General features: G+C 32.0%; 1 protein-coding gene across 1 annotated transcript; it reads right to left on the bottom strand.

Moving 5' to 3' along the window:
* Nucleotides 1-3,612: 3,612 nt before the first annotated feature.
* LOC123195711 (peptidyl-tRNA hydrolase ICT1, mitochondrial) lies at nt 3,613-6,788 on the bottom strand. Its single transcript, XM_044609520.1, has 7 exons — nt 6,250-6,788; nt 6,110-6,169; nt 5,932-6,014; nt 4,898-4,962; nt 4,778-4,811; nt 4,450-4,520; nt 3,613-3,990 (listed from the first exon to the last, which is right to left on the bottom strand). The coding sequence occupies exons 1-7, from the start codon at nt 6,533-6,535 to the stop codon at nt 3,900-3,902; spliced, it is 690 nt and encodes a 229-aa protein (XP_044465455.1). The 5' UTR covers nt 6,536-6,788; the 3' UTR covers nt 3,613-3,899.
* Between the last annotated feature and the right edge of the window lie 20,902 nt (nt 6,789-27,690).

The following is a 27,690-nucleotide window of genomic DNA, read 5'->3' as shown; positions in this document are numbered from 1 at the left end:
CACGAGACCTAACATAGCCTCTGTTGTGAATGTTCTTGGTCGATATGCTGTTGATCCTAGTTCTGATCATCGGATAGTAGCAAAGAAATTCATGAGATATTTGCAGAGGACTAAAGATTTCATACTTGTGTATAGAAGAATGGAAACTCTTGAGATGGTGGGATATTCTTATTCAAACTTCAGTGGATATCCTGATGACTTCAAATCCACTTCATGATACATTTTCATGCTTGTAGGTGGGTCATATCTTAGAAAAGTGTTAAGTAGACATTAGTAGCATCTTCAACCATGTATGTAGAGTTTATTGCTTATTATGGGGCATCTACCTATGTCATATGGTTGAAGAATTATATTTATGAGCTTCGAATGATTGATTCCATTTCTAGACTACTTGTGATCTACTGTGATAATTATACAACTATATTATTTTACAAGAATAATAAAGTCAGTAGTAAATCAAAACATATAGAACTAAAATATCTTACAATCAGGGACCTCGTAAAGAAATGAGACATCATGGTGGAGCATATTAGTATTGATGCGATGTTGGTCGATCCCCTAACCAAAGAACTCAAACCGATTGTTTTTAAAAGTCATGTGATGAATATAGGTATGTTAGAATCTTTTGATGTCTTAGATTAGCGGGAGTCTTAAAGTAATTTATGATTATTTTTTGTTTGACTTTATAACATTATTTTATTGGATGATTTATTATAATTATGAGTTTTGCAAAACTTATTATATGGATGTTTGATTATATATATTTATTTGTATATGGATATATGTACATGTCTAAGGTTAAGTTACAACATGTGTCTCAAGATAAAGTTTCCCTTGAAAATGATAGTTGTATGAGTATGTTTCATTAGTCTTGAGCAAAATTGAAATATACAGACTTCATTGGAAGTAAAGAGGTTTCTCTTGTTTCTTCTAAAACATAAAGGTTATGGAGAAATCATAAAGTGGACTGATAGAGATATAATACTGCTTATGATCACCTTGTTGGTTGCTATTCTACCACACTCTCGATTTGATCCGTATTGATTTGATTATTAGTAATTGTAATTAAGGACGATCTTGTATTGATATAATATAAAAGTAATGTCTTGGTTCGTTATTGATGATCACATCAACTAGATTGTTTATTATAGTGTAATTTATCTTTAAACTATTTCATTTTATAAAATAGTGGCCACTTAAAGTTAAAATTGATGGTTACCCGAGAGTCAAAATTGTTTTTTTTTAAATAAAATATAAATAATTAATGTTGCTTAAGTGGGAGAATGTTAGAAATTTCCTATATGGGCTAACATTAATTATATTTTGTTTTTATAAAACCAAGTAATTAGATAGTCTAATGCTAGTTTACAGATGAGTTTGAGTGATCAATAAAGACATGTCCAATACATTTAAAAGACATGATCACCTTGTTGGTTATTTGGACTTTTAATAGGAGGGTTTAGATAATTTTTTATAAATAGGTTAAACCCCTATTTCAAAACCTAATTCTGTTGCGTTTACCCATTCAAAGCCGTTATTGGGAGGTTTCTAAAGTGGAAGACCTGTTATAACATATTTTCAAGTTTAAGGTGGTTTTTTGAAGATCCTTAGTTTCAGAGATATGACTCAGACAAGTTTTTTTATATCCTTAATTATTAATTTTATTTTCAATTAAATATATGAATTCAATATTTTATATTCTATGTCTGTTAATATTAAATTATTATTTCGAATTAAAGCTTGTTCTCTTTTCCCCTCTACTTTACTGAGAGGAGAGCCAGCAAACAAATCAAAGCTCTTATTATTTGGTCATTCCTTATCATCACACTTCAATGTTTCAACAGCTCTTAATTCCTTTTCGATCCATACACCATCTTTTACCTTTATCCTAAGAACTCTATTTCAACCCCTCTATTTCCTTAAGAAAATTTACGCCAGTTCTTCCATTTTCCACCAAACATATGTTGTATTGCTTCAGCCATTGTAACTTGAATGAATGTAACTGGAGGTAGAGCTCCTGTTTGTAATTCTTGGTTAGAAATCAGTTCTTGAGTAGTTTCTTCACCTGCCTGCAAAATGGAACCTTTTCTTTCCCCTTTTGATTCTCTTGCTTCTTTATGTTCTTCTACCATAAAGATGCATAATCTCTGAACTTGAGGGGCACCATTTTCTTAAAATACGTACTCTAAATTTAATCATTGAGCCTAAATTTATAATTTTTGTTGAATCAGTGTATCATGATTTTAATAAAAATAAATTTCTTCGACAAATTCTATATATGTATATATATTTGTTTAATAAATATATTTTGATTGATAGAATCTTAACAAGAGGATTAACGTATAACTTAATCATGAGGACTATATAAAAACATATGGTGGTTAATTTAGAAATGTTTATAGTCTCAAAATTGTTCTAACCAAGAGCACAAATAATATGGTAAAACTATCATTATATTGAACTATTTTGTCGAAAGATAATGACAAATCTCGTATATCAAAGTTACTTATGACAACCCGATGCAACACGTAAGCTTATATTAACTATATTTCATTAGACTGACCCGTTAAAGGATTTTACACAGGCTAGTGTTAAATTAGGCAATTGTTCCAGGCGTTGGCATAATAGAATTACATCACAAAAATGGTGAAGCCAAACGGATGGAAGCAAAGTAATACTTCTTCACGCATGAACATTAACCATTTTCTTGAGCCGAGCTAGATGTTTGTCCTCCGTTACCAAATCTAGTCACATAGTCAAATTGCCATGTAGGTTGTCTACATGGACGACTAAACCTGACTTAGATTTTCTCGAATCCTACACCGTAGCTAGTCCCGTATCACCCTTTCTTTATCTTTCTCACTCTCTCAATCCTTTCTTTTTCTCCACCATGACACGCCTCTTCCCACACCAACCAACTGTAATTTGTTGCTGCTTGGCTGCGCTGTGCCAACCAACTCTGTTGCTCCAAACGCGAGCCCAAAATCACAATGACATGCCTGTTGGAAACGCAACTCAGCACTACAACTGGGCACTTCCTGGCTATGGAAGCTAGGTCCACCTAGTTATGGAGTGTTAGGATTTTTCGGGTTTGGATTTTGAGTTTATGTTTATTTTTAGCTTTTAATTTCTTAAATGTGAAGCAAATCTGAAAGTGATTCGTGGATTGGGTGGGGTTCTGTGTTTCTATTTTTAGCTTGTTGAAGCTGATGTAAGTCCGAAATTTTTTCTGAACTTGTGACAGGAAAAAGTGATTCCAGGATTTCTTTTTCCTGTCACTTTGAATCAAATATATTTTGTATTTGTTGTTTGAGTTAAAGTTTTCAATTGGGAGGTGAAGAAATCAAACTTACACGAAGAACCAAGAGAGTGCTTTCCCAAAAAATGTAGGCACATAGAAAATGAAAAGAAACAAATCCATATGCATTAATGCTTCAAGTGTCTATAAAACTTTTTAAACTAAGTAGATGAGTTCAATAGTAATTCATCATATAAAGGTGAGAGTAAAATAAATAAATCCATATGCATAAAGTTTGGCATAATTTAAAGTTTAATATTATTACAAATATTTAAATGAATCATTATATAATTATAAAATTTGAATCTAACTGCTTTGTCCAATTAGTCCTATCCAAAGAACAATTTTATTTATTCAATTATGTACAAATCAATGTAATCCTAAGAAATTGGTCCAATCCAATACAATACACCGAGTGCATGCTTAATGAAAGTATAGTGTTACAATTTTACATCAAGACATCTCATGATTTTGACTAGAAACATGGCCAAAAGCACTGCTGACTTTCTATCCAGTAGTCTCTACCCTCACGAGGCCTTCCGAATTGTAGGGCACTACGAATATAATAATTGAAAAAATTGAAACTTTAATGTACACTGAATTAGTCCCAACTGTCCCGACTTCTCCTAAATGCCTTCTTATCTGAAAGGGCCTTTTTACTTTTAAGGCGTTTCTGCTCCCCGATTGCCGCCCTTTGAAACATAAAAATCAGTAGGTCAATCCAGAGGCCTTCAAAATCTAAGAACACTAAAGGAGGGTTGTTTAATCAACAGTTAATAGTGTTTAGTTACACCTAATACTCAAAAGTTTTAAAGAAGATATTGATGGAGTTTGTCTTCCAATTTACGATATCTAAAAATAATTATTATGTTTGCATTTTATTAATATGTCCTTTTATAGATAATAGTAACTACAGGTTAACATTATTTCATTTAAGTGATAATTTGATTTATAATAATAGCCGAAAGAGTTGAATCTATTTATATATTGAATTTGCTATTTGCATGAAGAGTGATAGTGGAGGTTGCAAATAGAATACTCAAATATCACCTCTAAATTATATAAAATCAAAATAATGCAAATGACAGACCAGCAGGAGCAATAACGAAAGCAAAATCATATCATAAAACATGGGTTGTTTGAGTCCTTACAACTTAGCAATTTTCTTCTTCTGCTCTTCAGAAGGAGGTGGCGGGACATAAGATGCCTCATCAATGATTGCCTGTTTAGTGAATGCATGTGAGCTAAAGGTCACAGTTACAATGAAATTATCTCACCCAGTGGTGATACATCTACTTTAAGATTAATGTAATGAATGTCAATGATGGTCAATTCAATAATCTGCCAGACAACATGCAGATAAAATCTTGTCTATATCATCAGCATTAAATGAAACTCAAGGGCAGTTTATAATATTTCGAGCTCTAGTTTAGTTCATGGGAAAAATGGCAGCAAATTATCATTACAGTAATAAGGTACCTGTAATTTCCCCAAAGCATCTTCGACGTTACCCCTGCAGGAGAAGGGTACAATCAAATTATTTGCTTTTGCAACAGATAAGCTAAATAGAAGGCAGAAAGAAAAGGAGCAGAAGCTAACTTCTGTGTTCTAGTCTTTGTTGACGAAATCACAATTTCACCATCCTTGTTTATTCGATTTTTCTCCTGTTCAAATACAAAACAATCATTCGAGAACCTGAATAAAGACAAGCAAAAGGGCAGCATGACCAATTTTAGACAAGTCACAAACAAAAGAGTTAAACAAAATTTAAAATGAAGCCATCCATTTGGGAGACACCCACCCACCCATATACACATTTTACACATACACTCCGGAATAACCACATGACAGAAAGAAGATTATTCTCAGGGTTAATGCACATCTTGAGAAATTACATAAAGGTGTGAGAATGTTTGCACGATGCAATCCACAGGAGTTTGCAAGTGCCCTTCATGAAATATTTTTATCACATGATAACTAAAAAATACATTCAATCAAAATATTCTTAACATTTACAACAACCTAACTGAATACAATTTCATGAATTTCAACAGAAAAAGTACGAAGCTAACTCGATAATACAAAAGTCACACTATTTTCAGAAAATTCACGTACTATCTATAATAATTTATAATGTCTCTCATATTTATGGCTAGGAAACGGGAAACGTGCCATTCAATTCATAGCTGATAAAATCGATACCTCCCATGTCTAGAATTCATACTTTTACAAGACATTAATCCCCAAACAATTATTTTTACATGTTTTATAACTATTCACTGCACAGGGATTATGCATTCTATAACAATCTATTCAAGCTTTTGGAAATATTTTAACATTCACAATTTCATGATACAGAAAAATACGAATTTTCTAGTCAGTATAGAATCCTAAGATTCTAGAATTCAATCAAAAAAGCCCCAACAAATCCTAGGTGATATATAGAAGGCCCTGCTCTCACTTCCTTTCTTTTTTTATTTTTTAATTTTTTTTCCTATCATACTAAAGTTAAAGATCTCCCAAAACTGACTGATCCGAAATAATGGAACTCTTATCCCATGCTCTTATCTTGATTAACTTTGATTTCCACGCAAAGATTTTCAAACATACAATAAGAAATGATAAAAACAAACCATTTGCATAATCCTCTGTCTGACCCTGTCACTCAGCCAGTATGCATTTTTAACATTGAAACGCATGTCCACCTTCGTGTTCACTGCAAAATCAATTAACGTAACATAATTATTATGATATTCAGAAGGCGAATATGAGCAAAATTAATACACAAAATAAAAGTAGATAGCAGCATACCTTTGTTCACATTTTGACCTCCAGGCCCACCACTTCGAGCGAAACTAACAGTCACATGATCTGTAAGCAAATGCTGATTGGATTTAGTTTAATTATGTCTAGTCTCTGTTACACGAAAATGATAATTGAATTTCCTTTACCAAGCGTAATTTTAGGGATGGGTTCACTGCCAGCGGAGCTAGCTCGCTCCTCCGCTTCTTGCAATAATTGCTGAACTTGAGAAAGCCGAGCCGATACCTTCTTGTCGGAGCCGGAATTAGAGGCGGCGCAGCGAACACCGCCAAAGCTAAGTGAAGGTTGGAGAGTTAAGCGGTCTAAGCCAGGTAAAGTGAAACGGATAGGTGATATGAAAACAGAGGAGGATAATGGTCGAGGATGAAGCATTTCTATCAAGATCATGCTCGTTCTGCTTCTAATTGCCGCCATTTTTTTCTGCCCTTTTTAATTGAAATGAAAACCCTAATAAAACACAGCCAGATGTTCTTTGTGGCTGCCGTTAATTTGAAAATTATGCTATACGCTCCACCCAATATTTAAAAATCTGGTTGAAAAAGAAATTGGCGACCATAATCTCCAACTTTAGTTTTGCCAACTTTGATTATCAAAAATCAATTGTCTTTGGTGATGCCTACCTTGGTATGGCAGTCCATGAATGCCCAATTTTAAAACAAGGCCAAATGGTTATTGCCCACCCAAAGCCTGCTGCAATCTGAACTTTTTACCTGCTAACTATACAAAATATCCATTTATTTATTATATTTTACTATTATTATCAGTGGTAAAATTATTATTTAATAAAAATATTTCAAAAAAACTAAAAATTTATCATATTTTCATCCATAAATTTAAAAACTAACAATTTCTCCTATCCAAACTTTGAAAAATTTACATTTCCCCTTTGAGGTTTTTCCAACACCCTACCAACAACTAGAGACAATAGAGTTCTCCCTCCCTCTCAACTTCTCTCTCAACCACGCTCCATTATCGACCATTATCGGCTAACAAAGATGAATTATTCATCTTTAGATGAAGACACGTCTTTATCGACCATTTCCTTGACTCGGTGACGGCCAAGAATGGAACGAGAGGAAGAGACAACATGACCATAGCCACTACCGACCACCGACAATAGTGGCCGGAAAATCCTAAAGGAAAAATGTTCATTTTTCAAACTTTGAGTGGGAGGTATTTGTTAGTTTTTAAACCTAAGAGAGAAATATGATAAATTTTTAGTTTTTTAAATTATTTTTATTAAATAACAATTTTGTCTCTGACAATAAAAGTAAAATTTAGTAAACAAATGGTTATTTAAATTTTTAATAATTAACGAGTGAAAAGTTACGCTTGCACCAAACCTTGGGTGGGAAACAGTCATTTGGTTTTAAAACAATGACACACTCTTCTAAAACAGGGGCATGTATGCTCTAATTTGATATGTTTTAGAAAAAATTTCAAACAAAATGAAAAAACTAATTTTACAAAATTTCAAATCAAATCAAATTATATTATATTTTGAGTTAAACTAAATTGAATTAAAACTTTCTGTTCAATTCGGATTGAATTATAGTTTGGGCTACAATATTTTTCATTCTAATTATTTGAAATTAATGGAAACAATTTCCCATAAATGTAGTACATGATATACAAAGATATGGAAGCCCTGTTCCAATGCTAATTGGTCCATCGAGGTGCTTATTAAATTTAAAGTATTACTATGTATATCTACTTTGAATATATAAATAGATACACACTTATGTATTTATTATGTGATTAAGTGTTACTTTATTCTTAATTAAAAATCATCAAATTATATGATAATTTACATTAAGTGTGAACCTATTTGTGTATTCGAAATAAATAAATAAATAAATAAATATATATATATATATATATATATATATATATATATATATATATTTATTTATTTATATATGAAGAGGTGAAATTTAGCACAAGAAACTTTACACATCAAATAATAAGCTAGTGCTTGCTAACAATTTGCAGAAGACATCGACAATAAACATAAAACTAAGAAAAAATTGTAAGTACATTTACAATTCTATCATTGGTCTAGGTAGAGATGACGGTTGGTCATGTTGGACTTGCTCTAACATGGCTCACCGTACTTGTGGGCTATGTCAGGTTGAATTGAGTTGGCTCTAGCACGATCTGTCATGTTTGCATGGCATGTTGGGCCAAGGACCGCATTGTAGTGAAACTTACGAGCAGGTTGGCCCATAATTAATTGAAAGCCTATGATATGGCCTACACTTTAGAAGGTCATGTCATGTCAAACCTTTAACAAGTCAGCTAGTGGGCCTTTATTGGGTCATCCATCAATTAAATAATAAAATAATATTTTTAATTTAATAATTATATAAAATTAAATAAAATTCATTTTTAAATTACTAAAACCAAAGACAATACCTTAAAAATTTTATTGATAATCCCTCACCTGTGGTGGAGGAATATCATCAGCTCGGGCTTAGGCTACTGTCATAATCCACATCAGTCCACACCTTGAGTCAATCAATGAATCGGCTCATTGCTATTCCATATCCGATTGGGGCACATCGCTAGCCCCTATCCGCTTCCTCCTGATAATTTCAAGCACTCTTTGACTCTTTTTCAAAGTCATGGTTGCATGATGGAAAAAAATTCAAGATACAACAAATCAATTTATTTACATAATATGCAAATATATGTTTGATTTATATATCTTTTACTTATCTTCGATGTCCAAATTCTTGAATTCTTTAAATATATCATCTACTACCCGATTTTATAACTTATATTTAGCTGTCACCTAATCTTTTATATGCATAATCGTCTCAACCATATTAAGGTGTAAATTCGATCATCTGTCATCCAACATGCATCCACGTGCACTAAAACTTATTCTGACGCTACAATAGACACTATAGATATTAATAAATCACGTGTCATGACAAAAAGCATAGGATAATTGATTTGATATTCTTTCCACCACGCTAAAACATTGAATGTGTCACCATATCGACTTATAATTTCAAGAAAATAATCAGTATTAATAGACTTACAAAATTCACTATATTTGAGTCTTGACCTACTTGTTGTTTACCTTTGTATAAGACAGAGCATATATGTGACTTATGTTTGGATGAACCATATGAACTTACCTCAAATTTAGGATTATATGACATCCTTCCATATTTATGTTCATATATATTGTACATTTTGGTGCCAAAGCTTGGACTATAGGTTGCTTAAAATCTAACGATTTTTAGAGTAAAAGATCATAGTTATAATGACTAGTACATCTATATCCGTTTTTAGTGAAGGCCAATGTATAACTAGATCACCATTGTTCTGTGGTGTTAGCTATAATCAATGAAAAATTAGAATGAGACTTCACATTAACACTATAGATTTTTAACTTTGGAAAATCACTGAACATAGAGATTTGGTGCCTTGAGACACTAGGACAAATGAAACCCAAAAATGAATTAGATTATAATGAAGATGATGAAAAAATGATGAATTTAAATGTTTAAATTATTAATATTTTGTTTTGTACTCTTGATTCTAAAGAGTTTAATTGAGTTTTGACTTGCGAATTGGCTAAACAAGTTTGGACCATTCTCTAAACAACAAATGAGGGGACAAACCAAGTTAAAGAATCTAAAATCGAGCTTTTGTTTCATGACTATAAGTTATTCGAGATGAAGATGGAGGAGAAATTCATGGACATGTACAAACAATTCTCTGACCTTATAAACGTCCTAAAAGAATTAGGAAAAATGTTTAAGACTATTAAGCTTATGAAGAAAATTTTAAGGTCCCTACAAGACTGTTGGAGCATAAAGGTCACCAATATAAAAGAATAAAAAGACTTAAGTAAAATAGGGATGGATGAACTCATAGGGAGTTTTCTAACCTATGAGATGAAAAGGAAGCCAAAGGAAGACGATATCAAGGCTAAGAGGCATATAACCTTAAAGCTAGTGGATGTAAAGGGATATGACGAATCTTCAATGAATGATGATCATGAAAGCCTCCTAGCAAGGAAATTTAACAAATTTCTCTCAAGGTTCAAGAGGAATAAAGAGAGAAACTTTTCTAGACCTAGAGGAAAAGAGGATAGTGACGAGAAAAAATGAAGTTATACGCTATGAGTCTAAGAAACCCAATCACAGATGTAAATATTGTCTTTTGAGAAGGAAGATGAAGGACAAGAACAAGAAGTGGTTCAAAAAGAAAGTTTTTTGTCACCATTTGAAATGGAAGTGATGATAGTGAGGTAGAAAAAGAAAGGCCTAATATTTGCTTCATGACCAAAAGCGACTCGAAGGAAAAGGTATATAATCTTAACTCTTACTTTTTTATTGACCTTTAAGAAGTATTTGACTCACTCATAAATGAATATGAATGCATGTAGACTAAAAATAAATCATTAAAAAACCAATTGGCATGCTTCAAAAATGAATTTGAGACATTTGCACATGATCACAACAAGACAAAGAAAGAATTGGATATTATAAATCATGAAAAAGTTATTATCTTAAAAGAAATGGAATGCATTAGAAATGAGAATAAAGAATTGAAAAAGAAAGTGTCTAGTGTTAAAGTAGTGCCTTAAAGCCAATTGGTTTGGACATTTGTGATCATGTCATTTATTCATTCATTGATAAAAAGTTCTTTGTTACTCATGCATGTTAATGTAACATTAAATGTTTGTAAGAATAATATATCATTAGAATAGTAAAATCATGACAAAGGGATCAAACGATTAATCATGAGAACCTTATAACATATTAAATGATTGTTCTAGAAATATTCATAATTTTGATATTACTATGACCAAAGGCATGAGTAATAATGATAAGATTATCATATTGTTGAATGACCCCACCAAGCAGTGGTGATAATTCTTACATATCGAAATTGTTAGTTGACAGCTTGGTGTAACACATAAGTATACGTTGTTGACATATGGATGATTGTTGTTATGCCTATGGAAATAAATCCTCTAACTCATGGGGTACATGTGGGTCTTAGGTTTGAAGTCATCAAACTATCTCATACAAAGATCAATATAGTTTGACATTATCTAATGTGTTATAGTAAAAGGGATGTCATAAAAATAATGATCGACCATATTAAGATCTATATGAAGGTTATGGTGGATCAATAGAGGATTTGTCACTCAATGAGAATAGGATATGATATTTCACATAAGAATACTAAAAGATATCATAACCACTTAAATCTATGGCCACAATAGGATTGGGTCATAGCACAATCTAAGTTGTTCAATTATCAATGTGTATCAAATTATATCAATGAGTCACTAAGATAGGTACACATTTGTGTCTCAACCTCTAGAGACATCAATTGACAATGATATCAAATTATACACAATCATGTAATTAACAAAGTCGAGATTAGTTTGCTGAAATTTTTTTAGTAGAGTGACCATGTGTCTTGCTAGAGCCTAATCTTAGTTTGTGCCCAGATTCAATCCAAATCTAAATATTATCGATTTGATGGAGAGCTTATGGGTCACATGCATATAAGAGTTGATTTGAACTCTGAGACATTGTGTTATTTGGTAATAATCTGTTACACTTTAAATATACGCTCGTATACCATGTCTACAAGCATTAAATTTTGCAATTTAGTAATAAAATAATTTAGGATTCTAGTTAATTAATATTAATAATCATAGATATTTTACTATTTGTTTTATTTTTGTTTTGTAGAAAAAGAGGAAGAAGAAAACAAGAATGGAATTTGTAGGAAGAAGAAGAAATCATAAGAATCTCCCGATCACATTAAGAGAAAGTAGATATGCAAGAAGAAACAAGAAATAAACCACAACTATCAACATCAACGAATCTAGAAAGAAGTAGATTCGATGTTGATACGATGGCTACTTTTCTTACAAGAATTTGATTTGGAAATATGAGATAAGAAGGGAGAAGAAAATGTTATTGTCGATCATCTATCATAACTAGAAAAGGATAAGTGTGGGGGAACGAACTATAACTTGCCAATTGATAAAACATTTCCAAAATGAATAGTTAATGATGATATCTAAATAGATTATGCCATGGTATGCAAACGTAGTAAACTACTTAGTATATAGAGTTCTATCACCAGACCTTAGCTTCTATTAAAGGAAAACGTTTTTACATGACACAAAGAGCTATTTATGAGAAGAACCACTACTATACAAATGATGTTATAATGGACTAATATGATGATGCGTGCCAGACGATAAAATACAACGTATACTAACCTATTGCCTCTCATTAGAAACAAGAGGACATTTCAATACCTCAAGAACAACAAAAGTTTTACAATGCAGATTTTGTTGGCCTACTTTATTTTAAGACATTAGGAAATTCGTCAGTAACTATGATCAATGTCAAAGAACTAGGAACATATCAAGAATAGATGAAATACCCCTCATCATGATACTGGAAATTGAATTGTTTAATTTTTTGAGGATTAACTTTATGAGACTATTCCTAATGTCATATGAAAATCACTATATCTTAGTCACAATTGACTACATGTCTAAATGGGTAAAAGCCATGACAACTTTGACCACTAATGCAAAAGTTGTAGTCAATCTTTAAAGAAAAATATCTTTACTCGTTTTGGTACACCTAGAGCGATCATAAGTCATGGTAGGTCGCATTTCTACAACTATCTAATGGAAAGAATATTGAAGAAATACAACATGACACAAAAAGTTACAACACCTTACCATCCACAGATCAACAACCAAAGATTGGATAAATAGTAAGGAACTCTAGAAAAGAATGAAGTATACGACTAAAGTTAATACTATAGAAAACAGTAAGGAACTATAGAAAAGATTGGAGTATGCAACTAAAAGATGCATTTGAGGTATACTAGACTACATACAAGACTCCAATGGTAATATCTCATTTTTAGCTTATATTCAAAAAGTCATGCCATTTGCTAGTCGAGTTAGAACATAAAGCATACTAGGTTATCAAATTCTTCAACTTTGACATTGAGAAAGCTAGAGAAAAAAGACCACTACAACTCAATGAATTTGAAAAGTTTCACTTAGACGCATATGAAAATGTTAGGATATACAAGGAAAGAATAGAGAGATGACATGATAAGCATAAAGTGAAGAAAGAATTCTAGGCAGGTAACCTCGTACTGCTATTTAATTCAAGATTATGACTTTTTGAGCATTATTCTGGCACTTTTAAAGTACTAACAATATATCCACATAGAGCAATAGAAGTATAAAGTGAGAATACGAGTGTTTTTAAGATTAACTGACACTAACTAAAACCATATCTCATCAATGATCCAATCACAATAAGCGCATTAAGATTACTATCCAATCCCACTCAAACTTGAGCTTACACAAAGGTCGAGCCAAAAGCTAAAACTAGCGTTATCGAGAGATAACCTATATTTTTATAATCATTTCTTTCTTTCATTGTAGATTTTAGTTTATGTTATTTTATTTTATTTTGTAATTTTTCTTTTTCAGATTTGAAGTTATAATTAATTTTGGAGTGAAATGAAATTGGCGAAGTGTGAGTGAAATGCATGCCTATGATAGATACCCCATGAATAGTTAGACACATGCCTATGTGTCATACCCATGCATGGTTAGCATGTTTGAATTTTGGATAAAGATGCATTTTGTGGGGATTTCAAAATGTATCAACTGCATACACGCTTGTGCATGAATAATTCATGCTTGTGTATCATCTGTTTCAGTTAAAAAAAGGTTTCAGAGGTGTCTGGTGACATTTCTTTGCCATTTTATTCCAATAACCACAGAGAAAAAAAGAGCTTTGAGAGTCTTAAAGGTCGTGAACATGAGAGAAAGCCATGAGAGGATGATCTAACCCACGTGAAAACTATTGTGTCACCAGAGGGAAGGTAAATAGACAAAATCCCCTTTGGTAAATCTGAGTTTTCTACTATGTTTTTAATTGAGTCCATATGTGTGAAATTGTAGTTGTATTTAAACTATTATGGAACTGGAAATTTAAGAATTAACATTGTAATTAAATCTTTGATTTGGATTACATCTCTATACATGTTTGTATGAATGAGACAATACATTGGTCACGTAGATTAGCAATTTGGGCTATTATTATGAATTATTATGGTAGTAAAAATGCTTCGTAAAGAATTGGAAGGTTTGTATAATGTTGCTAAAAATGGTGGTGGTGTTTGGTAACTTGGAAAACAAAGAATTTAAAGACAAAATTATGGAAATCCCTCAACACACGCCCGTGTGTCTATGACACATGCCTTTGTGCCTTAAGAGAAATTTTGCCTATGTAGATTGAAGACATAAGAGTGTAGAATTGTGAATAGACACATGACCATATGGTATGAGACACACAATCATGTGCCCTATACCAAGGACACACCCTTGTGTGTTTTAGATGCATGTAGGTTGATTGAGCAATACACCCTCATGTATGTTAAATACACACCCACATACTTTTGGAAAAATTTGGAAATAAAGAATAAGAAGTACATAAATAGTATATAAAGCTTCGATATGAATAAATAAGCTTAGAAATGACTAGTTTACCTTTATAAGAGAGGATTATGAGGAAATATGATATAAGATCCTAATGAAGGCGTTATGAAAAAGGAAAATGGATGAATGCGCCCGATTAAATGGGAAATGGCACATAAGGTTAATTTGGTTGTTTTTGACTATAAAGATGATGACACAAACCCCGATTGGAGTGGTTTCAAATTGAAAACACTAATAATGTAATATATGATTCTTACCACCGAGCTGTGTGCTTTTGTGTATTCCACCAAGCTGAGTGTAATATAGATTTGTCACTGAGTTATGTGTAATGTGACTTGTCACCAAGCTATGTGCAATGTGATGTATCACCAAACTATATGTAATGTGATTATGCCACCGAGCTGTGTGCAGTATGGTAGTCGAAGTATTAAGGTTAGTCTATGTGACCTTGATACCTTTGGATGACTATGCACCGACGATGGGCATCAAAGCATCTTAGATGCGTATATTATAGTAAGGAAGGCTTAAGTTCACACTACCCTTATGAGATGGTATCCATAGCCCTAAGTTGAGTTGGCCTATATATATAGTACATTGGATAGTTGACATCGGGGGTGTCACGTGCTTTCACTAAACGTCAAGGACATCATTATACAACGTTGGATACAATTCATCGAGGATGACATTAATAAAACTATTAGGTACTTGGTATTAAGATGATTTAAATAGACATTTAGGATGCTACGGAAACATCCATGATCCCACTAAAAGACTAAATGAAGGACACATGTGAAATTGGGACTATCTATGATACATGTTTATTTAATGGATACTATGGATTCACCTACTTATTGAATGTGTCTCACTCATTATTTTCCTTCATGGTTTTGTAGGTAGGATCGTAAAACAATGGGGTGGTGACGAGGAGCCAGTAGGTCAGTTAAAAGTAGTGTATGAGACAAGGGAATTTTGGTCACTTTGTATAGTATGTTGTATTTATGTATTTAGGTTTACCATTGTAATTTATGTACTCTATTTTATGATTTTGAGATTTTAGACACTAGAATTGGTATTGTGTTTAGTATAAATTATTACACTTTTGGGATTGTGGAAGCTTTTATATTTCAGTGTTATTTATGGTTAAGAAAATTTTTTTTTGTTAACACATCTCTTTGGATACTTATTCTAAGTAGAGGTAGGTATCTAGAGTGGGGTATTACATAACACATTCTAAAAGGTAATAAATATAACATCACATAAAACGTTATATGGGTGTAAAAGTAAAATTTTAAGAGTTAAAATGTTTGTGAGATAAATAATGTATATATGTGATTTACATGCATGGTTATTATCTAAATTGAGATTTTGATCATGCAAAAATTATTAAATTACTAACTAAGCCACCATTATACATATGCAGATTTTTGTTTATTTCTAGTATGAAAAAAGCTCATTTGAAATAAAAACTTCTCTCACTAAAAAATCTTTCTTTTCACCTTTCCTCTAAATTCGGCCAAGAGCAATTTTCTTAGTTTGGTGGACTTCTTTGGAGGCTTGAAAAGTGTGAAGCTATCCTTTATCATCCTTCATCAAATATTCAAGCTTAAAGTAGGTATAATCACAAATCCTTCTCCATGTTTTTTTATTCTATTGATTCTTGTATATATGTTACATGCATGTTGGTTTTTCATCATTTTCTTCACCATATTCTTTCAAATGGTATCAAGGCCATTTTAGGCTCCTTGCATGTTTGATTTTGAGCTAAATATGTGTTATTTATGCATAAGAGTATGTGTAGGTAACACTCGTACCCATGCATGTTGATGATTTGCCATGAAATCATGTTTTCAAGCTCATTTCGCTAGTATATGTCTCGACCTAAGCTGTTTGGCTGGGTTTTCTTACTCATTTTTGTGTTCTAATGATTTTAATATGAAGAACACATCATTTAAGGTATGTATATGATGAATGGTTCATGAGATACATGTATATATGGTTGAATGTGACATGCATGGTGTTAATTGCCTTGTAAATTAAATTTTGAACTTTCGAATGTTGTTGCATGTCTCGACCATGATATATATTTTGATATACATTACATTTTTTGTGATATTTTTATGTATGATACATGGAACATATATGTAACACCTATAGGTATGTCTAAGATTATTTTTATCTTTTGGCTTCGTATATGTGCAATTATGTTTGAGTAATTAAAATGTATGAAATTGGTGACACATGGTAGTATAGAGAAACCACATACCTCTATGTGTAGTTGTAACACCCCCTCTAGAAATATTGCCTTTTGGAGAAAGATGTAACTAAATTCTCTACTTCAAGCATGCATTTAATTTAAAACAAGAAATAATTCATTAAATAGCCTAATAAAGCCTCATTTATTAAAACTTGTACAATTATTGAAATGCCCTTGTCAGACTAAACTAGAAGCATTCAAAAGATGTCAAATTATGAAATGTAAGCTAAAAATCATAACATGTGTAGTCTGATATATAAATAAAATTTGAAAAAAATAAAATCTAAAAAGGCCAAAGGACTATTTCCCACCCAAAGTATGCGGTTTTCTCAAGTTTCCTCCGATTAACTTTGAAAATTCTATTTACCCACCCATAGTTGTTAAATTTAACAGAACCCTAACCCCTAAAAAATTTATATCATTTTCCCCTTAAAATTTTAAAAACTAACAATTTTCCCCCAACCTAAGTTTTAAAAATTAGCATTTTTGCCCTTAGGGTTTTCAATTTTTTAGAGTTAGTTTTTCGACGTTGTTTCTTCCTCTCCAACGACCTTCAGGCGACTCCTCTTCCTCTTCGACACGGCTTCCTTCTAGTGATTATCCTCAACACGGTTGTCACCTTCGTTTCAACGAAGACAAGGCCCAGGACAACAGTCGGAGAGGAGGAAACTACGCTAAAAAACTAACTCTGAAAAATTAAAAACCTTAGGGGGGAAAATGTTATTTTTTAAAACTTGGGTTAGGAAAATTGTTAGTTTTTAGGGTTTAGGGGGAAAATAAAATCAAATTTAAGTTTATTTTTAATAATACAGACAAAATGACGATTTTACCATTTAAACTGTTAATTTTAACCAATCACGGGTGCATAAATAGGATTTTCAAAATTAACGAGAGAAAACTTGAGAAAACAGTATACCTTGGGTGGGAAATAGTCCTTTGGCCATTTGAAAAAATGGTAAAAACCCCCAAATGACTAATAATCCTAGAGAGGGTGAATAGGATTATTAAAACTTTTTAACCAAATAAAAATCTTGAAGAAATTTCCAATCAATCACAATTTCGCAAACAATTGCAACAAAGATATTCAAACTAAATCCAACAAGTTTATTCAAGCAATCAAACATAGATAATATTCAACAATTTATCAACAACATATAACATAAATGTAATGCATAAAATAAAGAGAGTAAGGAAAGAAAATGTTCAAGATTTATAGTGGTTTGAAGTTTTCTCTTCCAAGTCTCTTACATGCACTTCTTCAAGCAATCCACTCAAAGTTTCATTACTAAAGAATTTCCTTTTTACAATAGTTCTTTGGGATTTCACTCATGTTTACTAGTTGATATGGGATTGTGTTCACCATAATAGTTATCTAGGATTTCATCCAAGTTTGTTTGAATATAGAAAAATTGAGTGTAAAATAACTACACAAGATTATTACAAAGATTGAGTGCAGGGTGTCTCTCAATTATATGAGTTACATTAGTGATCTCTAATCTATTACCTATCAAAGAGTCTTCAATTTATAGTCTTAAATGGTTGGAATGGCTCAAATGACTATTGGTTAGGATAATGTCTCTGTTAAGCTTCGATAATGATATTTTGACCTTAAAAATATGACAAGACATGTATCCTATTTTAAGGGATAGGCATTTTCTTACTTATTCTAATTTTGGCAACTTTGAATCAGACATCCAATGGTCGAATTTTTGAAACGCGTCACTCGAAGGATGGGCATCCCTTTTTTTGAGATAGACATCCTGCCTTGTGCCTTTAAAATTTTACAATACTTCAGATATGAAATGATAGGTATCCTATGAAAAGGGATGGGTGTTTTAGTAATGGGGATAAGTGTCCTTATTCATTTAACAAAAATTCTCAAGAGCCTTAGAATTGCAAAGATGACCATAGGACAAGCAAAGTAACCAACATCTTATAGGGGACAGGCATCCCACATTTGGGGATAGGCATCCCATATTTGAAAAGTTGAAAACATAAATTTTACTTATCTTTCAGTCATATCATAAAAATTTTATGTCATAGACTTAATTAGCTCATTAAATATAAATTAATAGCTTTAAACTTAGTTTTGACATAATCAAAACACCTACGGGTCCAATAATCTCCCATTTTTTTATTAATGACAAAACTCAAGTTTAAGTATTGAAAAACAAGTGAAAAAAGTTTGAAAAACTTTTGAAAGATTTGGAGCTCCCCCTCACTTGAAAAAACTCTCTTTTACTTTAATAATACAATTCAATTTGACATTCATTAAAAAAATCTCCCTTTTTTTCATTTTTATTTCATAAACCTATTTAAACTTAATCAATCTCTTCCTCTTTTTGTCATAAATAAAAAACAATAATAAAGAAAAGATACATTAAAACTCAATTTTTTCATTTGATTTCTAATTTAAGGGAAAATAATACCAATTTGAAAACTTTTTCTTCTAATAAATGCCTAGATGTATTTCCTTACGTTACCACATTTTAATAAAGACAATCACCAAGTTATTTATTTACTTCCCTTTTTAAACTTATCTTAACTATGTCATTTAGAGGCATTTTGGTCATTACTCTTATTCACACAGTTATGCTAAGGCTATACACGAGAAGTTTATGTGTTTTAGTTGACTAATAATCAATCAATGATGTCTAATAACCATCAGAGTGCCAAAAAACTTGACCTAAAATTTGGAGTTTGCATACACAGACATATACCCTATATCACATGATCGTGTAATGAACACAAAAAACCAGTCGAGAACCCTAATTTCACACTCTAACATGGTTTTTATGCGTATTATTAACATTAATATTAGATATAACACAAACCACACTTATACTACAATGTATCCAAGCAATGATCATAAGAATAAGGCATAAATAACTGTAAACAAAAACTTATCCAATGCAGAAGCAATTTCTTAAACTAGGAGACAATTATCTTTTTCTCAATATCAATTTACACAACTAAGGTGATGATGCCAATAATTACTTTATGGTTCAAACAAGCATCATAATCTCACATCCACATCAATATACATGGGTATAACTACTAACCAATACTTGTACAATTCAACCAAACTCCACATTTCTTGAATTCACCACAACTTAATCATATTCATAATAACTACAATCAAAATGGTGTTTATTAATAATAGCCAAGGATTAATCAAGAAAGGACCTCAAATCATATACATCAATCATTGATCATTGAAGGAAAAAAAGGTCCACTTACCTCTTAATGATTCTACTACAACCATGACAATTGCCAAACCTTTTTCTCTATTTCTTTCCCTTCACCACATTACTAGAATAGATCTGCTAGAGATACTATATAAAAATAGGATGATCAGACTTTCTATATCTCTCTCTTTCTAAAAAACACTCTCATTTGATTAGGGATAAAAATCCCTTAAATGCAGCCCTTATGCCTTTTTAATAGTTGAAATCGTGTTCTTGGTTACTTAAATTCAAATTTATATGGAATCAATCTTATCCCACTAATGTGTCACAACACACAGACATGACCTTACTATACACAGTCATTTGTCAGTCATAACTCCTATTTGACTTTTAATTCATATTAACTCATTCATAAAACACTTACATACATGCATAAAGACTATTTTGCCCTCAAGATGTACCTATAGGTGTTACAATTTCTTCCCTCTTATTGAAATTGTGATACTTGTCTTTCATAGTTTGTTTTATTTCCTAAGTAGCCTCCTTAATCTTGTAATTCCTCAAAAAAACCTTAACTAAGGGAATTTGTTGGTTCCTCAACTATTTAATCCTCCTATCTAGGATCTGAATTGGTCTTTTATCATAACTCAAATCCTTTGATAATTAAATCTCTTGAGTCCTTAAAACATGAGAAGGATCACTGACATACTTGAGTAACAATGAAACATAAAACACGTCATGAATATGGTTCATGTTCACTAGTAGTGCAAGCTTATAAGCTACCTTATCAACCCACTCCACTATCTTATATAGTCTGATATACCTGGGAGCCAACTTGCCTTTTTTCCCAAACCTCATCATATGCTTAAATGGGTAACTCTGATGAAAACTCTGTCACCCACACTGAACTCCATATCTCAACATCTCTGATTGACATACTTTTTTGTCAATCCTAGGCATGTTTCACTCTCTATCTGATCAGTTGAATATATTTAGTCATTTTTCAGTTAAGTTTATCCAATGACTGAACCAAGACATCTCTCTCATCTAACTCATCCCAATACAGAGAAGAACAACACCTCCTATCATAGAATGCCTTATAAGGTGTCATCTGAATTGTCATCTAGTAACTATTCTTATAGAAAAACTCCACTAAAGGTAACATCTCAACCCAACTTGCCCTATAGTCTAAAGAATAAGCTCTCAATATATCCTCCAACACCTGATTGGTTATTTTAGTCTAACCATTTGTCTATAACTGATAAGTTGTATTGAATGGCACATTAGTTTTTAATAATCTATGTAAACTACTCTAGAAAGCTAATACAAATTTTGTGTTTCTATTTGATACTATCATCTTGGGCATACCATATAATCTGACAACCTCTCGAACATATAATTTATAGAGGTGGTATCCTTAAAAGGCAGAAAATGCGTTAACTTGATTAATATGTCAACTATTACCCAAAGCACATTATATCCACTTTAAACCCTCGAGCCATGGAAATATGTTCCCACTTTTATTTTTTTATACTCAAAGGCTAAAATGATCTCAATAGTCTCAAGTGTTTAACTTTAATCTACTAGTAGGTGAGACATTTAACAACATATTTACTCTCATCTTTCTTTATGTCAGACCACTAGAAACTCCTTAAATTTTGATATACTTTTACTCTACCGAGATAGGTCATGTAAAGAGAATTATGAGCCTCTGAAAGAATTCTTTGCTTTAACACATTTATTAGAGGAACATAAATCATGCCTTTAAATTTGAGGACATCATCAGCCACTTGAAAATCTATTTCGAGACCATCTTGAATCCTCTGTTTACACGATCATCTTAAAGTTGAGTTGTCTTAATCTTTTTAACTAACATAGGTCAGATCTTTAATTTGTCTAGAGCCTTAATTACTAACTCAATTTACTTTCGATCTAAATCTAACTAAATCTCCCTCTGAATCATAAACTATGACAAGAACATTTTTCTACTAAGGGCATTTACAACTACATTTACCTTGTCTAGGTGATACGTAATATCATAGTCATAATCCTTCCCTAACTCAACATTTCCTTCGTCTCATATTAAGCTCTTTCTAAGTAAAAAAAAAAAAAAAAACAATATATCTAAGACTCTTATGATCAATTTATATATTGCATCTTACCCAATATAAGTAATGTCTCCAAATCTTTAGGGCAAACACTATAGTTGCTAACTTCAAATCATAAGTGGGGTATCTAGTCTTAAAATCTTTCAACTGTCTCAAGGCATATATTATAACCTTGCCTTATTGCACTAACACTACTCTTAAGCCACTGTGAGATGTATCAGTGTACAGATTATACTCGACCTTTTTCTCTAATAAGGCTAATACTGAATTAGAAGTCAATCTCTTTTTCAATTCTTGGAAACTCTCCTTAAATGAATCTAACCACTAAAACTGAGTTTCCTTTTTAGTGAAAGCTATAAGAGGTATTGTTAGGTTGGTGAACCCATTAATGAACCTTTTATAGTACCTTACTAAACCTACAAAACAGTAGACCTTTTTAACTATCTTTGATCTCTACCAGTTTATCATTGCCTCAATCTTACTTAGGTCTACTGATATACCCTATTTTGAAACCAAATGCCTAAAAAAAAAATAGCTTTATAGAGCCAAAACTCATATTTGGATAACTTTGTTTACAATTGCGTTTCCTTCAACCTTTGCAAAATAAACTGTAAGTGTATCTCATACTTCTTATGACTTTTTAAGAAGACCAAAATATCATTTATAAAAACCATTATAAACTTGTCTAGGTAGTCTTGAAACATTATATTCATCAAAATCATAAACAATGCAGGGATATTGGTTAGTCTGAATGACATTACTACAAATTTAAAATAGCCATACCTTATCCAAAAATTTGTCTTGGGTATATCCTACTCAACTACCTTTACTTGATGATAGCCCAACCTTAGATTGATCTTGAAGAATACTACTAGTCATCTTAACTAGTTAAATAGATCATCAATTCTTGACAATGGGTACTTATTTTTTTATTGTTACCTTATTCGGCTCTCGGTAGTCTATACATATCCCTATGGACCTATCTTTCTTTTTGATGAACAGGATGTGAGCTTCCTAAGAAAAGTGGCTCGGTTTGATAAAACTATTCTTTAATAACTTTTAAAATTGTTTCTCCAATCTTATAGCTCGGTTAGGACCATTTTATATGGTGTCTCAAAGATAGGTGTTATACCTGAACCAAACACTAACTCTTGTTCAGAATCTAATCTCAATAACTCTATCAGGAACACATACAAAAACTTTTGAACAACTGACATCTCCTTAATACTCAGGCCCTTCTCTACTCTCACCACATAAGCTAAAAAACCTATGTAACCTTTACTCAATATTTTTCTTGCCTTTACTACACTAATTATTATAATTTTGATACGCCCCTCACTGAACTCAAACTAATTTTCACTCTTAAGGTTAAACTGCACTTTTTTATATTAACAATTAATCTCAACTGTATTCCTCCCTAGGAAATCCATCCCTAGATTCATGTTAAAATCTAACATCTCAATCACCATTAGATCCACAAAAAGTTGTCTACATTGAATCTTAATAATCTATCCTATCAACATATTATCACTTACTACTAATCCACTATCAGGTAACTTTATCTTGACTCTTTAAGCCACCTTTACTAGTTATACTCTTAATCTCTTTACTAAGCTCTTGGCTACAAAGAAATGAATAGCACCACCATCAATCTAAATATAAATGAGAGTACTAAGGTAAGAAATCTCACCAATAACTACTATCAGATTAGCCTTAGTTAGCTTCTAGATGTATATATACTTTACCTGTGGCTTTCCCCACTAGCTACTTGGTTTAGACTGAAGCCTCAAGACATGATATGGCTATGTGCCTTGGCTAATGATACCTATAGTAAACGACTTGCTCAGTCAAGCACTCTCTTTTCTAATGCTTACTACATCTTTTACAAGTTGGAATCCATAGCCCTTACTATTTTGTTACTGTTTTTTCTACCTTTCTTATTACTTCTAGGCTAGAAGGGTCTCTTTTTTTTCTTGTCAAAAAAAGAACCTCTTTGGACTAAGACACTACTACTGCTTGACTATTATATTGGTGTTATTGCTAGTGTTGGCACTGGAGTTGACTGAGTCGAAGTTTAACTATTTATCCTCTTAACAAATATCTTAACCTCAAAACCTGGCTTAATGCCTTACTGTAAGTTTTAGGCAACTATGTGCCTATCATGACATCTCGAGCTATAAATGGATTAAGCCCGTACATAAATTTCTTTATCTATTTAATCTCTGTATTAGTTATCTCAAGAGCATAGCTTGTCAAGTGATTAAACATAGTAGAATACTCTTTCATGAAGTCTGTGCCCTATGTCAAGGTAAAAAACTCTTGAGCTCTAATGCAAGTCATATCTACCTCTTCTATACTTAGCCTCAAATCTTTTACTAAACTTTGTCTAAGAAATCTCGAAGTTCTTGGTCATTTATTTGACGAAGTTATATCATGTTTAGGCACTTGACTTGAAAAAGTAGATAGTTTATCTAACTTTCTCCTAGTTAATCATATCAAACAAGGTTATAACACTCTTTACCGACTCTAGCCACTTCTTAGCGACAATCCAATCCTTAGCACTATCAAACTTCTAAGGTTAATGCATGTTGGGTAGATTGAAAATGGGGTGTAGCTGAGTCTTAGTTAGTGTTGTTGTTTATGTTAAAGTTACCTCTTCTAAACCTTAGGCCTATACTGGCAATATCTATGTCAACTCACTAGCCTAAATTGGAGCACCTCCTTACTCTCTGAACATCTCCCTGAATATGTCCCTAACATCCTGAGGACTCAAATTTACTTAAGGAACTAAAGGTACTAGCCCTTCATTCCAACTCTTTTGTGGGTTTGTAGTCTGAGTATTCTTGGTGTTAGCTCTTGTTCTTCTCATTTTCCTTAAAAACCTACAACTATAAGTCTCTATAAAAACTTAACAGGTATAAATAAAACTAAACTTATAGTAATCAGCTACGAGTGTGGTGAGGGTGCCGAGAACGACTTACATTCCTGTTTAATTTGATTACATAGATACTTTAAAACATCCTTTGGGTACCAAAACTATACTATGATACCAACTTGTAACACCATTTTCTAGAAGTACTACCTTTCGAAGGAAAATATCACTAAATTGTCTATTTTAAGCATGCATTTAATTTAAAACATGAAAAATTCATTAAATAGCCGAATAAAACTTCATTTATTAAAACTTGTAAAATTACTGAAATATCTTTGTCAAACTAAATTGGAAGTGTTCAAAAGATGTTAAATTATGAAATGTAAGCTAAAAAACATAGCATGTGTAGTATGATACATAAATGAAATATGAAAAAAAATAAAAGCTAAAAAAGACAAAAATGTCTTAATTGTTTTATGTTTGTGGACCATTACTCGTTCTGTAATCATCACGATTACTTATACCTACACACATGAAAGTAGGGGAATGAGTGTTAAAAACACTTAGTAAATAAGAGGCTCTACTGATAACTTTTACTAAAATCCTACAAATGCCCTTAGTTTTGACCCATGCAAACTCTAATATCTGAAGCCAGTATTAAACTCCTTTATGGACGATACTATGTCTCATATACTATATCTGCTCATAGTGTACTCTAAGGACTATCTAGGTTTTATATCATAACTCTCAGGTCAAACTTTGTCCCATTTGATCACTAAAAGACCACTTTCATAGATTTTTATCTGGTGTAACCCTATTAGACTTAATAGAAGCATCTGAATCTAAAAGTTGTAATTGTAATTGTATACTAGACTAGTCAATCTAAATTGAATACAAGGATTTTATACTTTGGCCATCTGAGTTATCTCTTTGTTTTACTACACTAAAATGTATCTCAACTAGGCTCTATTATAAGCAAATAACTTATTGCGAGACTGTTGTCCTATAACAAACGTGGCCCTATTGCAAGTAGTGTAGTGAATGTGTACTCACGGTGTGTCTTTATAACGATCATATGGTGTCTAGCATGCATGCATTTTGAACCTTTATTTAACTTAGCTTACTCTTGCTTCCATCTAACAATACATCTCATGTCATACTATAACTTAACTCGTAGGCATGTAAGGTACTACTATGTACCCCGAGATCTCTCAACTGTTACTCTAGATGACTTGTAAATCTTTAGACTAATTCCCTTACTCTTTTTCTTTCTTCTGCCTTACCTACATAAGTGTGTATAACTCAACATATGGAGGTGTGTTTCTTTACTTTATTACACATGACCACTTCTTTATGGCTTCTCTTTATGTGCTACTATTTATAAATACACGTATGTGTACTTAGACTAACAAAGGTGTGCTCTTTAAGTTATATTTTTACTTTTTTTTTAAATTCATCTCAGCCACATCACTTTATAATGGTATTTTGGTCATTACTCCCCTTCATATAGTCATGTTAAAGTTATACATGATAAGTCTACATGTCTTAGTTGACTACTAACCGATCAATGACATCCAACGACTATTAAATCGTTGAAAAACTTGACTTGAAATATGGAATTCGTACACACAAGCATGTGTCCCATATCACACAACCATGTGGCGAACATAGAAAAATAGAGAACCCTAATTTCACACTCTAGTATAGTTTTTATGCATGTTATTAACATTACTATCAGATATAACATAAACCACACTTATACTATAGTGCAGCCAAGCAATGATCACAAGTATAAGGCATAAATAATCATCAACAGAAATTTATCTAATGCAAAAACAATTTCTCAAACTAGGAGAATATCATTTTTCTCTCGATATCAATTTATACAACCAAGGTGATCATGCCAATAATTACTTTATGGTTCAAACAAGCACCATAATCTTATCTTCACATCAATGTAAATGGATATAACTACTAACCAATACTTGTACAATTCAACCAAACTCTTCATTTCATGAATTCATCATAACTTAATCATATTCAAAATAATTACAATCAAAATTGTGTTTATCAATAATAGCCAAGGATCAATCAAGAAAGGACCTTAAATCACATAAATCAATTCAAATGGAAAAAGCCTTACTTACCTTTTAATGATTCTTCCATAACCAAGATGATCACTAAATCTTCTTCTCTCTTCCTTTCCCTTCACCACGTCATTGGAATTGATCCACAGGAGATACTCTATAAAAATACGATGATCAAACTCTCACTCTATCTTTCTTTTTTTAAATGCTCACATTTGATTAGGAATAAGAATCCCTAAAATGCAGCCTTTATACCTTTTCAGTAGCTAAAATCACGCTCAAGGCACATGGGTGTATGTCTAAGGCACACGACCATGTGTCACTTATATTCAAATTTAAACAAAATCAATCTTATCCAACTGACGTGGCACGACACATAGGCACGCCTTTACTATACACGACTATGTGTCACTCAAAACTCCTATTTGACTTTCAATTCACATTAACTATTCATTTAACACTTAGATACATGCATAAAGACTATTTTGCTCTTAAGACATACTTGAGGGTGTTATAGTGGTAAAAAAGGGCAA

The sequence above is a fragment of the Mangifera indica genome, chromosome 14 (genome assembly GCF_011075055.1).
Source record: "Mangifera indica cultivar Alphonso chromosome 14, CATAS_Mindica_2.1, whole genome shotgun sequence".
Classification (NCBI taxonomy): domain Eukaryota; kingdom Viridiplantae; phylum Streptophyta; class Magnoliopsida; order Sapindales; family Anacardiaceae; genus Mangifera; species Mangifera indica.
This window is presented reverse-complemented; position numbering and strand designations above follow the sequence as displayed.

Bases quoted from the DNA above. Each gene is read 5' to 3' on its own strand.
- LOC123195711 (XM_044609520.1), bottom strand. From the start codon at position 6,535: ATGGCGGCAATTAGAAGCAGAACGAGCATGATCTTGATAGAAATGCTT. The intron at 6,170-6,249 runs GTAAAGGAAATT...ATTTGCTTACAG, and splicing joins CATCCCTAAAATTACGCTTG to ATCATGTGACTGTTAGTTTC. The intron at 4,963-5,931 runs GTTTGTTTTTAT...GTATTTGAACAG, and splicing joins GACAGAGGATTATGCAAATG to GAGAAAAATCGAATAAACAA.